General features: G+C 36.5%; 1 protein-coding gene across 1 annotated transcript; it reads right to left on the reverse strand.

Annotated features, from left to right (window-relative positions):
- Positions 1-3,874: 3,874 nt before the first annotated feature.
- LOC139698134 (protein GVQW3-like) lies at positions 3,875-4,183 on the reverse strand. The gene has a single exon (XM_071597057.1). It carries the CDS (start codon positions 4,181-4,183, stop codon positions 3,875-3,877), a length of 309 nt encoding a protein of 102 aa, XP_071453158.1.
- Between the last annotated feature and the right edge of the window lie 11,112 nt (positions 4,184-15,295).

Genomic DNA, 15,295 nt, shown 5'->3' on the forward strand with positions numbered 1-15,295 from the left:
AGTTTTAAGTATAAATGTAAAGCAGCCACTGGGTAATAAACTTCATTGTAGTTATTAAAATATTGTATGTTGTATGTGATGTGGACGGCATTTTGTATGTGATGTGGAAGTTTGTTTGTATGTGATGTGGAAGTGTCATTGTATGTAAAAATATTTTGTCTCTTATCTGTTTTCATTGTGCGTGTGTGTATGTAATTTTCGTTGTAAGAGTTATCTTTGACCAAACTTGTCCGTTGCCACCAGGAAAATCGCCTAATTGCAACATAACTTTAAAATAAATAATAATAAATAATAATAAATAATAATAAATAATAATAAATAATAATAAATAATAATAAATAATAATAAATAATAATAAATAATAATAAATAATAATAAATAATAATAAATAATAATAAATAATAATAAATAATAATAAATAATAATAAATAATAATAAATAATAATAAATAATAATAAATAATAATAAATAATAATAAATAATAATAAATAATAAATAAATAATAATAAATAAATAATAATAAATAATAAATAAATAATAATAAATAAATAATAATAAATAAATAATAATAAATAAATAATAATAAATAAATAATAATAAATAAATAATAATAAATAAATAATAATAAATAAATAATAATAAATAAATAATAATAAATAAATAATAATAAATAAATAATAATAAATAAATAATAATAAATAAATAATAATAAATAAATAATAATAAATAAATAATAATAAATAAATAATAATAAATAAATAATAATAAATAAATAATAATAAATAAATAATAATAAATAAATAATAATAAATAAATAAAACTTTTAATGAGGCGGCTCATAAAACCGCGTGACAACACGGATGGCAAGAAATCGAGCTAACCTTTCTGTTGAAAGATTTGTGCTTTGCGCTTAAAAATTATGTGGAATCTTATGGAACGAATAAGGACTTTAATGGTGACCTTTTAAGGCTGAGTCTACAATTTTCAGATTGAAGTATGTATTTTATAACATGTTATTGGATTAGTACACGCCCGCGCTTCTTCGGGTAGAATACTTACCACTAGCGAGTTCGTAAAGATCTTCACTACCAAAACTAATGCGGTGGCCAAGTGGCATTCAAAAAGATACAATTATTATGACATTTTAAATAAATTATGAATGAATGTATAAATAATGCTCTATTGTTAAAACGATATCTTGATTTTACTCCTCATCTTTAAGTATCATATTAGGGTTCAGCTACCAAAGACCCCGGTCACTTATGAAATTAGACTTAGTTATCATAACACCTAATGTTAAAAACACCAATTTGAATGTGCGAAAATAATGAATGAAGCAAAATGAATTACTAAAAATTACGGCTAATATAGTTGGTGCACTGCGATTTAATGATATAAATAGAAAAATATTGGCAATCTTAAGTATATTAATAACAGAGAATCGTCTAATGTAACCAATTTCGGAATTGGCGCTCCTTTTTTTTTAAGCAGGTATGTGACAAAATCATCTCTTTGGTGCAGTCGAATAAATGAAATAAAAATTTTAAAAAAATATCCTATTTTGCAAAAAGAGAGCGTGTTAAGGGAGTGGGTGGGGCTATTTTCCGGAGGTTCAAATCACCCTGGTGTTGTCTTTCCACAACTCTATACCAAGTCCAAGCGGTGACCTTTTCTGTTTACCTGAACGTTGTGGTAAATTGCACGTGACACCGGGAAAGGAACCAGCTACCCCGCTCCATTTTATGTGAATTTTTCACTCCCTAGGGCTTAACACGAAGTGAACTCTGCACTCTTTTAAAAAAGAAAAACCTTGGAGTTTGTTTTCCGTGCTGGTGGTGATGGCCATAAAAATGTCCTCCGTCCACACAAAAATATACCTTCAAGTCTTCGTCCTCGTGTGTTATTTTCGTCTACTCCTTTTACCTTTCCAATTCGGCAGACTTATGCCCATTCTGCTCTCCGCTCCCCACCTACACGAGATCGACGAGTATCTAAATCCGTCCACCTCCTGCGTGACAGTTCCCAACTCACCCCGGTCGCTTTCCCCTCCCTTCATGCAACAAACACGTGCCTCACGTTTGTGTTCGCTCATATGAGGCTGGAGACGGCGAATAGAGGGTTGGTGGTTGAGCGGCCATTATTTTATCTCCAAGAAGGGATATTGTCACGTGCCGTTAGCGCATCTCTCGTGTGATCGACAGGTGGCCTTGCCACTTCATGCGTGGGTTATGTTATGCTTTTTTTTTGGTTTCCTAAAAAAGTTATATGAAGATAGGCGCGTGCGGGGTCAGAGAAAGTGGACACTAAAATTGTCTTTCTATTTCCGGTGATTCTCAACCGGGATATTTCAACGAAGGCTCGTTATAGTACGCTCCAACATCTCCTAGAATAACAAATTCGTCCTTCCGAATTTTTAATTGACTAATTTTCTCTGGAAATATTTTTAAAATATCACTAGCTCACAAGGCCGGCCAATTCATACCTTCCGTTTGGAAGGATTTTGGGCACTATATATAGATATAAAACTTGGACAGCAGCAAAAAATATAAGAACTCATAAAGAGTACACTCACACATTATTTCTTAACAATTTCGACGGATTTTGGCTCCGTCTTCCTCGCAAGAAACAGTAACTGAAGGAAGCTCGGATCAGTGTTAGTTCCTATTCCAAAACCAGGTAAAGGGTAATGTGAGGACTACAAAACAAGTTCGATTTCACACATTGAGGTTATCAGGATAATCAGCCAAAGGATGGAGAGCATGGTAAATGATTACTTGGAGAAGATCAGGAAGGTGGAGGTACGTGCGATGCTATTGCAGTAATGAGATTACTGATAGAAAATAATATAGAATACAATCGGGACATATATGCCTATTTCTTAGATTTCGAAAAGGCGTTTGATAGAGTGAATTGAGAAAAACTAATGAATATATTGCAGATAATAGGGATAGAATGGAGGGGTAGGAGGCTGATTCGCAACGAGCACATGTCTCAGACTGCTCAGGTGCGAACGGGGGACGGAAAGTTAGGAAGAGGTGTAAAACTATATATAGAATAGTCTTAATCATAACTTGAAGAGACTATCATAAACTAAAGCGTCTTCGTAAAAGCTTGTGTGTATCATATAAATGCAATCTTTTAGATTTTCATTTAGGAAAAAATACACTATTCCCTTTCGACTTTACCTCACGAAATAGCTGTTCTAAATGTTCGACAAACTTCAAAATCGCACACGCTGGTGTGTAAGGCGGTATCTATTTTCGTTGGTTCATTTTGTGTTGGTAGACCTACTAATCTGTTTTCAATTTAAGTAATTGATTGATTAATTAATCCAAAAGAAAACCGTGATATTTTGATAATTTTTATAACTAAGCCAAAATATTCTATGCAGAAGAATTTCTCGCCATATTAAGAAATGAGAATCTATATATACTTTCACTAGGTGCTAATTTCTTCCATAACATTTATAACATCATAATGATGATGGATTAGCTGTCATAAAAGACCATTAAGATAATTTAGATTGACATGGTCCGTCCCGAAAAATAATTAGAATAAATTGGGGGGAAACTTATTGATGATTAAAGCCCAATTCACTCTGCAAAACAGCACCCATGGGCATCAAATCTACGATGTCAGCGACTCTGCAACGCTTCTGGTACGCTTCCTGGAAGTATTTGACGGGAATTACGTTCAAGCACCTCGTCACGGTCTATTTGACATAATTAAGTGATCCAAAATGGTACTTGGAGGTGTTGTACTTGGTGTACTCAAATGCCGATGTCTCGTCAACAGTAACCATCTATTCTACAAAATTCAGGTCACTTTCACTGTGGTTCTAGAGGTTGTCCTAGAGGCCCAAGGCGAGATTATCTCAATCTTCTGACAGGACCTTGGGGATCATCTTGGCACAACGTCTCATGGCTAAATCTTCAGTAAGAATCCAATGCACTGAGGTTTTCTGAATATTGCACTCTGCTAACATCTTGACACTTGGGGGATAATCAGAATTGAACATGTGTCTCACTTTGTACACCCTTTCATCACACTGTCTTGCTGATGGATGTTCAGGGCATTCCTTGTCGTCAACCTCCTCGTTACATTCCCAGAACAACCTGTGCAAGTAGAAAACCATCACTTGGGACATTTCTCCATCTTCATAAGCATCTTTAATTATATTCATGGTCTCCGGACCCGATTTTTCGAGTTTTACACAAATTTTTATCGCATATGATCGCTCCAAGGAAAATGGTATCGTGAATTTGTGACGGGACCTTTGAGCAGTGGTTTAGTCCAGCAGCGATCCGCAGACTATAACGACCTGCAAACAACTGACGCGGGTCGTCTTTCCCAAGACCTCTCGCCGTTATTCCCGCCACGAATTTTCCCACTCCAGTCGTTCGCTTTGCTATGGAAAATCGTTTTACTTACTTTATTGGACAGATCCCGAATATCACCACCGAGCTCGGTGAAATCGGATAATTGGAATGGATATTAACATATTGTTGTATTAAATGCGAATGATTTATACGAATACGAATAAATTTAATCTAATTTGTTGAAATATAAATACGGTTGAAATTGTAGGTATTGATATCCTCTGATTCTCACGTTATAAAGTTCAAGCTACGCTCAACAATTTTTCTCCATTGGGGGAAATGATTTAATTTTGTATTTTTTCAATAAAAGATGTTGATTTACAACCAAAATTGAGGGATAAAGGTCATCCAGCTTTATCTTCTGCCGTCAGTGGACGGCCTAAGACGACGTGAGAGTGCGGTATCGACACCATCCAACCCGGCACAAGGAGAAGTTAGAAACGACGCCTTAGAAGGAAACAGGATAATAAACACGTTGAAATCACGAAAGTTAGCCGCGAGGGTATATAATGCGGGCGCTAATGGCCACTGGCGTTAGCTTTCCAAGGCTGAGGAGAGCGTTGCTATGGAAAGCGACCGGTTTCCATGGCAGCGGGAAGGAGGGGTTATTGTTCGTTCGTCCCAGAAGGGGGGGGGGAGTGTGGCGCGAAGGGCGCTACGCCAAACGCCCCCGCGCGGGAAAGGGGTCGGAGGCGTGTTGTCGACGTGCGATCCACAGGCCGAGAGGAAAAACCTACCCGGGGAGACAGTGGCGGAGAGAGGGTTTCGCTGGGGAGGAAGGGGATAGAAGGAGAGAGAGAGCTAGCCTTAGCAGTCACAAGCAGGGATGCTGATGAGAGCCGCTTAGTTTCCCTGTTTTTCCGCCATTCTGTGATGCTCAGGTGAGGCGTGAAGTGAAGTAGGAGTGAGGCGAAAACAAGAGACGCGCGCAATTTTCCTTTTACCCGTGCTCCGTATTCTCTTTTTCTCTCTCTACCCCCCTAACCCTGGCGCATTGCTCCCAACAGCTCTTCGTAGGATGACGTCACGGGCATGCCTGTTTACGAGGCGGCACGATGTCAAAACATGCCAGCAAACTGAAAGATATTTGGGGAAGATTATGTGATATTCGGAGAGGGGGTTGGTTTTTCATTTGCGCGAACTTGTGCGGGATGAGACACTCGAGCCGCGAAATAATCTCTAGGGATTTGCATTCGAACATTGTGAACGTAATGCTATAGAATTCTGTGATAAAGGGTTCAGTAATTTACTTCATTATTATAAGAACGAACGTACCCAGAGAGCTTCCTTGTTTGGCACGGAGATGCTCAAATTTGATACATAAGCCAGGTGTGGTACAAAAGTGTTATACGGAAATATGGTTTTGTGGTGACTCTTCTTCGACAACTTTTGCAAGCAATACTACCCTATACTGCCATAATAAAAATTAATTATGGTATTTACTACTAGAATGTACTTCAGAAGAGGCAAATATAATCTTTCCTTTGTATTAAGGTACTTGAATACGTAAAATTTACTATTATTTTAACAATATGCAGGCCCTTTCTGAATTTTGCGAACCCAATTTTTCAGGTCAAATAATGTCTATAGATTAAAATTAATACGTTTGAATGTTAATAAGTAAAGTTAAATTGAGATAATAATGATAATTATTATTATTATAGAGGACCGCTCAATATTATGTTAACCATTTTCAAATTCTCAGTGTGTGCCAAATGATCGAGATTAATACCGATATAAATTTCATTGCGTTTGAATTCCTGAGGCTATACAACAGAGAAGAAATAATCTAGGGAGACAACCCGAAGGATACCCTGCAAAAATTTGCTATAAATAACACAATTGAATGTCGTTGAACCCCTAATTTTACCAAGTTTCCACATTTACGGAAATAATGGAAAAAATTAGATTCATGCTGTGGTAGGAAAGAGCCTGAAGATGGATGAAAACACAGGGAAGCTATAGGAATTTATTTTATTGAATAGTTTTCGGAAAGTTTACACTAGGAGCTAAGGTCTCAAAACGCGCTACCTCTTCTCCATCTTGCGAGAGGGAAACTCCAGTGTAAATCATCTGCTTACGTGCAAGTAACTGTGGCAACACATCTCTGATATTTGCAAGTGAATACGACCGACGCGACAACGCCGCCCCTCGTTCATCACCGAAGATCTATGCTATGATAATCACGTATTGTGCGTGGTGGTCGTGTTGAATACTGCGAGTGTCTCTCCTAATACCGTTTCCAATGGCTTTCACCGGATGCGTCCCAAAAACTTTCCAGTCATGGGGTGAGGGAAGGGCGGAAGGAAGGAATGTGATGAGCTTCGTACGTGATACGGAACATGCAAAGGAGACGTATGTTTAGCGGGCCATTTACACCGAAGAACGCTTGTTTGGGGATTCTCGAGAACCAAGGAACCTGCTTCACAGATTACCTGAGACGATGAATATAAAATTTCTTGTATCATACTGAATGTATTTTACTCTAGGTTTTGCTCTCAGTTATTTAGGTGCTTTTTAATTCTTCAAAAACAATGGATGACAACAACGACATCGAAAACTATGATATACGGGTATACTTTGGTGTTAATAATATAAACATACGATTTTAGAATGAGAGCACAGAGGATTGATGAGGAAGAAGCACTCCCTTGAACAATAGAGCACAGTAACAATGTAAAAGCACTCACGAGAGTAATATAATATTTGGACGGCACCATAGTACACAGAGTAATATAATATATGTAATAAGTAGAGAGCGCGTAAAAGGACACTCATATTTTAGAAAGTTTAAACTTTCGGCTTTTAACAGATCAGACTCATTTATATGTTAAGTTTAATTCATATATATATATATATATATTATATATATATATATATATATATATATATATATATATATATATATATATATATATATATATATATATATATATATGCTTTCGTAGACGTAACACGGAAGTGCCGAATAGTACAATACACAGTAACACACAATATAGAAACACAAAAAAAGAAGAACACTCACACGTTATTTCTTGATATTTCGACGGAAACAATCCGTCTTCCTCTGAAGATATAGAAGTAATGACTGCTGGAGTTGTTGAGGTGAGGGGTGCGAGAGAAAGGGAAGGGGGCCAGGAGAAGGGGAGAACGGGAGGCGAAGGAGGGGTGAGGGTGGGCTTCCACAAAGACGGATTGTTTCCGTCGAAATATCAAGAAATAACGTGTGAGTGTTCTTCTTTTTTTGTGTTTCTATATCGTGTGTTACTGTGTATTATATATATATATATATATATATATATATATATATATATACACATACATACATATATACACATATACATAAAACATTTTTGCATAAGAAAGAAGTTAAAACGTAACCAAATCTAAGTGACCTTTCAAGAAGAAATAAAAAAAGCACAATGAGGAATGTATTGCGGAAACGGAGTCTCACATAATATCCTTATGACACACTATTATACTTACTATAATAAACTTTGGACCTCATCCCCTCATTGAACTCCCTCGTTCATCAGTCGGAGCCATCATTATACTTGTGTGGGCAGGTAAAATTAAGAATAATTGCATCTTTCATTTGTAGATTTTCCATGAAGATTCATCAGCATTAACAGGGCAGTGACAGCGACACTTTAGGGGGGGCCACCATTAAAAAGGCCGCTGTTTTATCGAGAAGTCGAATGAAGAGGTTGTTCAGGTAGCTTCTCCGAATTCGTCACGGTGGTTCTTAACCTTAAATTAGCTACTCTCGGGAATCCTAGATTCTTCCTCCAGACGTGTAAGATAATACTAACACTCAAATATACTTGAAATTGCGTGTTTTCGTAAACATTTACTGTAAAATTTCTTCCCTTTCTAAAGTTCAAAGGACTTAACATTCTTCCACTGCCTATTCTTCTAATTGGAACGCCAAGAATATTGAATTTTATTCTCGGGCTGTAAGCTGACACTAATAATTTAAACTACCATGTTATATAAAATTTTGGATAAGAAAAGTAAATATTCAAAATTAGGGTGTTTTCCGTTGACGAAGCAGTTAAAATTGAGTGTAATGGCGGAATTAGGAAGTCCACTAATGAAATAGTTCAGGGGGGACTCCATTCTCTTGACTTTTCTCACTCTAATTTTACCGGGAGACCGTTCCTTGGGACTTCTAAAAATGAAATATTAATTATTTCCCTCTTCGAACATCGAGGGATCCGGGTTCGAATCCCGGTCAAGGCGAATGATTTTTACAATCTAAAATTTTTGCATCCTTTTGGAATGTTTCCCCAGCCCAAAGTGAGGGAGGAAATTTAATCCTATTGAAATAATAAAACTTTCTTCAGTTTCACTGATCTTGGAATACAAGCTCATATCCTTCACGTCATACGTTAAGGTACATCGTATCATTTTTTAGCCTCACTGCTCCAAAGTATGGTATCCGCATGAGGTGGGAAATATTTAAAAAATAGAAAAAGTGTGGCGAAAGGCAGCCAGATATACGTATACTCTGTAGGCAGTACAGTATGTAGGCATAAAAGTGCAGATGGCGTAACGGACATGCTGAGTATTCTGAAATGTGAATGTTTACAAAATTGAGGTCAGTTGCGGTGTATAGAAATGGTTAAAAATGACAAAGCGTGGGAATATTTAAGGAAGGAAATAGTAAAACCGAGTTTTAAGAGAAAAAAATGACCGCATTTTTAAAAATAAGAAAACAAAAGCGATTTTTAAGTAGAGGTATTACTGAAAGAAACCAGCTATCTGGAGACTTGTTTGAGCCCTTCCCATTAACTGTATAAAGTTTTAAGAATAATTGTAAAGTTTTAAAATTTAAAGCTTTACAAAATATTGGATGATGAACTTAACAATGACTTTGTACTAAAATGGTTTGCAAGTGTTGTGGACGGAGCAAGGCTGGATTGTAAAAGTGTGTGATGTTTGACGGTGCGTCCTTTGCACGATGTAATGCTGTGCCATGCGTGATGGTAGTGACTTCGTATTTGCTTTGACTACCTTAGTATGTAGCAGCTAAGGTTTGTTTTTTTCGTTGATGTTCATATTATTTTTTCAAGAATGATTTTGACGCTAGGGATTTGTTTGCCACCCGGCCCTAACTGAACATGTATTTAATGATAATAGTTTGAAATTTTCCTGTTTTTTTTGCGAAGTACCTTTACTTTTGGAGCTAATGAGTCTTTATTTATATCAATAAATTATATAAGGAAATCACCCTCGTATAGTTTCGTTAAATAATTTGCTATACATGAAATTATTGAATAATTATCATTGCTATTGCATTATCACAGTCATCATTATTGTAATGATTATTAATATTATTATTAGCAGTAGTTTACGGATATATGTTTCGATGGGTCCAGATGATACGCACTGCTTCACTTCTAAACCCTTCATTACGTGATAACAAACAATGTAACCATCTACACCAGAGCCAACTAGTTATTTCACGTATCTATCAAATGTCTACCTCACATTAGTCCATCCAGTATCCCATACATCCTCTGCCTCGCATACACAGCATTCTCCCCTCCATCATAGTCTTCGATATTTCATTGCCACTCAGTATGCCCCACCTTTTTTTCTGCTTCTCTCTATTTCATCCGAAAACCTTCTCTTTTCCTCGGCTATTGCTATGTTAGCTTTTATATGTTGCCACTATTTCTATTTTAAGCGTATTCTAAGTAATACGTTCTTCTCAAAATATCGTTTGATAATTAACGTCAATAATAGGTTTTAGGAAAATCGGTTCTTTTCAAAATTAGAAATAGATATCCTGCATAATAAGACATGATAATCGTTTATATACTAACTGTTTACCTCACGAAAACATTTCAATAGCTGCTAGGTTTTTGTGACTTTAACTCAAAACATGGATCCGCAACTCCGATTCTTATTTTATGAAGCTATTTCGAGGGAAATTATGCGATCACGATCATATATTAGAGGGATAGGAGGATATAGAAATGCAAATAAGGATAAGGATTAAATTTCCACGTGCAAAAATGGCATGCACATTTTTCTTACTAACTTTTTTACTTCTCCTTCAATTTAATTTTAAATACTATCGTTAAATAACACCGTTAACATCGTTAAATAACACCGTAATGCTACCGTTAACCGTTAAATAACATTGTTTATGCTATTAAGCGGTTGAAAAGAGAGGTACACGTTATATTTAAACTATTTTCGTCCACTTTTGCATGCTGATTTAAAAAATGAAATCCTCTCAGGTGGTATGGCAGAATGTTACGAAAAATGTGTCGTTTTACAACTGAAATTTATGTTGTCGCTCATATCATAAATGTATTTCCTCTTGAAATTTTTCTTATTTTTACACCGTAGTCTCTTTATGGCGAGATGTCCTCTCGAGTTACACTGCTATAATAGGCCTTTTGAGAACTTTTCCTCCAGTCCTGGCTCTTGCTTAGTCGGCCGTCAAGCAGTCAGCAGCCTCAACATCACTTCCACGTGTCTCAGGGCCAGATATTTCATCGCCACAAAACTAGATCCCGTGAAACTCCGCGTCACATTGCCATCTCCACGAAGTCGTGACCGATAGTAATTGAACTTATACTTCAACGGTCTCCTGGAGAGCATTTTTAATAGATATTTTTTCCTCTTCCTACGTATTTTCCGAAATGTTCCACACCGCAGTTTTATTCCACGCTGCAGTTTTATGTCACCACCATGAATCATCATAATCGTCTTGGTCATTCACGGTATGGTCGAGGCACTCATCGTGAAGAAAAATGGGCATATAAAATTTGAGCGAACATATCTGATACCTCTCCCTCTGCACTGGTTCTTCGCCTCATGATAGTTCGTACCGACCTATTAAGCTTTATAAAATGTTCCATATTCAATAACTTCCGCTTGAGTTAACCTTCTATATTTTATACGCTCTCCGTGAAGATTATTTTATCCTTTTTATGCCCTCGTTCTACTTCTCATGTTATGTCCTAAATCTCGTCAACAAATACATCCAACTCTCTCTCTTATCCTTATATCGTGTCGAAATTATTATCATTTGCCAATCTGTCACACCATAACATTTATTTTCTCTGCGTTGGCTGAGCACCCGACAGTCCCTCTTCTTTCTTTAACTGCAAAGTATTTTAACGACCTTTTGCCACAATTTATGTAAAAGTCATCATTGAATGCTTAATGAAGCGTCGAAATGTGGGATTTGGTACCGACGACAACAGTGCAATGTTACTTCAAGAGGTAGGACTTTTACAGGATTTTACTTGCCGAGACATTTCTGTATTTTTTCCCATTAGCGCTGTATGGATTTGAAATCTGGGGTCTTGTTCCAAGCGAGAAGTCGACTTATATAAGTCCTTGTAATCATTAATTTAATTTCAGTTACGTTTCAATTTTTATTTTCAAAGTAGAAATTATTTCATTATGGAAATAACTACCGTTTAAGTTAATATTATATTAGTTTTTAAATTTATAAAATTTGACACAGTGTTCGTTTTGAGCAATGCGATCGAATTACAGAATAGTAAAGAGACGTGCTTTAAAATGAACATAAGATTTTCATCCGCACAGGAGGCACATTTGAAATTATAAAATACATTTAGTAGCTGAGAATTTTAACGAGTAATGAGAATGGAACACTATTAAGATAGAAAATCATGTTCAAGAAAGCTACGGTTAAAAAAAATCGCAAGTCTAAGCAAAAGTGAAAAAAAGTAGTCTCAATCTACAGAGGGCGCTTAGTCGACGGTTGAAGTTATTCACTCAGGCACATAACCAAATGGGAATTCATGGCGGCGACAAATATGGGAACATTTCCATCAGATAAAATTTCCGTTCTTCGGCGGCTCGCAATCCTTCTTTTCCGTTTTGCTCTTTTGAGACGAGATCATTTTTATTTATTTTCATCCAAAGAAAGAGAACACACCACTGCGTTATTACGGCATGATTAGGTTTCTCTTCGGAGCCTTTGAAATCGGTGGCTGACGGAGACTCTATACCCGTGCCGCCGAAAGGAGTGAGAAGGGAAAATGGAGTTGGGTGGTGGAGGACATCACGGGTGCGAAATCTCAAAAGCACGGCTTATATTTCTGGAATATTCGATGATCAAAAGACGGAGAAAATCTACCCTTTAACGTTTACCTTGGTTCGGGATCCCTTAGAAGGGATGAAAACTGCGTGGGCCAATTGGGCCAACGAGAGACAGGCCTCTCGAATTATATTGAAGGTTAGTAGCTCGGGTTGAAAAGATTAAATAGAGGTAATATTGGTGTCACTCGATGCCTTGAAAGAATTAATTGGTCTACTCCCACAGCCATTCATCCACTTACAGATTAGAATGTCTTAAAGATGACTTTCGGTTGTTTTTATTTACGAGTTCGACCTAAAGCGTTTTATTCCCTGACTGTTATACTAAGGCATTTTTTCAAAACTAAATACAATTAATTGGATGCATACCACCGTACTCAACCTGCATTATGCAAAAGTTTACGTCATGGGTTCGGAAAATGTAATGAGCATTAACTCATAGTACATCTGTGAAAGTATCGCCTAGGTTTTTTTTAATGTGATCCTGCTTAAAATCGTATACATCTCCAGTGTCTTAAATGATTTAAATTATTGGTAGTTTACTGTCTAAGGTAGGTCTTGGATGAACCTAGACTGAGCATTGCTAAAATCCTCTGGTTTTTCGAGCAAGATAACGCTGACACCACATCTAATATTAAACCATTCCATCTGACCTAGACTTTGCCCACCTATTTAGGTGTTTAACTTACCTTTTCCCTTTCTCATAAACCTGATAACCTTCGTATTGCCTACATCTCATATACCTGATAACTTTCGTTTTGCCTACATTTATTCGCATCTAATACCTATCAATCCGATTTTCTAAATACTCTAAGCAATGATTAAAACCCCTTGGCTGACTGGATAACAATAGCTTAATCATCCACAAATCAGATTTTATAGCCTAACATCGAATTTGATTCTCATATCCAAGTCTTCTCCTTTCACTTTTACCATTTCCCCTCGTATTTGTTGAAAACCACAGGTGATAATGGACACCCCTGTCTTACCTCCAATCCTAACACCACCCATCTCGACTCTCCATCCACCACTCATATCCGATCAATTAGTGAGATATGTAGGTTGTGGATAAGTCACCTATCCCTTAAAGTTTACTCCTAATGTTTGCAAAAAAAACCATTCATTTGACTAAATTTACTCTTATCATACGAATATTTGAATTATATGGGGAAAACAAATATATCCCGATTGTGCATTTTTTAATTTTCTAGTATTAGTAACCTCATGGCAAGGTGCGTAACTCTCTTCTACTTGAACCCAAACTGAATATCCTCTAATTAAGCATTTGTCATTCCCTCGATTCTCTTATTGATGAGCTAACTAATGGGATCTAATATTGATACGACTAAACCTTCCGGCATAACTCCTTTCTCATAAGGGCTACTAGTTAGCCTACAAAAACTCATTCTCTGACGTTTTTCTTAACCCTTAAGCAGCTCCGGGGGGGATATTTTCTATCTTCACGGTCTTATTTGATTTTAAATTCTTTAACACCATTTATTTCTCGTATTGAAATGTGCTTAGTTCTATACTATCCGTATAGAGTCCCTACACATTTTTCAAAATCTCTTGCGTCTGTTTTGGGTCTGTTAATAAGTTCACTGTGGCGCATGAAATAGTGTGAATGGAGTTTTTTCCTTTTTAAAAGCAGTGTTTTCTTCTTTTTGGACAGAACACTCATTTCACCATTCCTTTCTGAGCTCTCCATATCTTCCATCATATTTTTTCGCCCTTATTAATTTCCCATCTTAGATTATTACTTAACTCTTTGTCCTTTATTATGACTAATGGGGAAAATGGGTTCTTCCATTTTCCTCCTCATCTATTTTCATAAGGACCTCGTCAGTATACTGGTCTGATTTCCTTATTCTTTCTCTTTTAACCTTCCTTAAAGATATATTTAGGGGGTGTGATAGTTCAGTGAGCAGAGTGCTGAACCACTGATCGAAGGATCCAGGCTTGATTCCTGGGGAATTTTCGGGTACCAGATCTTCCGGGGAAACCACATGAAATTAGGAATTGGCCGCCATACCCCGCTGTGTGAGTTACTCCTGTCGTTGGGCTTAATATTAAGTCACCTCAACCTTCACCTATTAAATCAAACTAACCTTCGTGTTGTTAACTGTGGTGCATAGTTTCATTTGTATTTTTCAATATCCACTTGTTTATGCGCTCCCATTTCCTTCTACAGCACCCGCCTCCCTGTACTTACTCATAAATATTTTGATGCCACCTAGTACTACTACTACTTTTTCGTCCTGCTTAATTCTTATACATTCTTGTATCCTCTTGAACCTCACGTTACACTTTATTCCATTTCAATTTTGGTAATAATCCGTATCCAGTCTCGAGTACCTGTGTGAATTAATTTCGTAGTTCCTAAATCTGTTCTTAAACGTAATAGAATCTATCTGATATCTCTCTGCATTCCCGATTATTCTCCTCATACAGGGTTTCACCCAAAAATAAGTATTAATGAGTAATCGTCTCTTTCGACTCCAGAGGCATAAGGAAAGTTTACAGAAGAATTAGTTTAGAATTAGTCTTGGTATCAACATTTTTTTAAACGAGTCCCTTAAACACATTATTATATTCATTGTTAACACTGCATGTAAAAATCAATACATAGCCCAAAAAAGAGTGCCTAAATATATGCCAAAATAACCTCAAAATATTATGGACTGAAGGTCAGTTGAAGGAGAATAAACCTCCCCTAGTGCAACTTCTGCTGCAACGTAACAACATGATTTTCAATTTTGAATTACTGACTTTTATTTTCATAACCGCTCTGGGTCCCAAATCTCTCAAATCCCGATAGTCATTTC

The sequence above is a fragment of the Hetaerina americana genome, unplaced genomic scaffold, assembly GCF_022747635.1.
Source record: "Hetaerina americana unplaced genomic scaffold, ioHetAmer1.1.p SCAF_8, whole genome shotgun sequence".
Taxonomy (NCBI): domain Eukaryota; kingdom Metazoa; phylum Arthropoda; class Insecta; order Odonata; family Calopterygidae; genus Hetaerina; species Hetaerina americana.

Excerpts from the sequence above, each read along its gene's own strand:
- LOC139698134 (XM_071597057.1), bottom strand. The coding sequence starts at position 4,183 with ATGAATATAATTAAAGATGCTTATGAAGATGGAGAAATGTCCCAAGTG.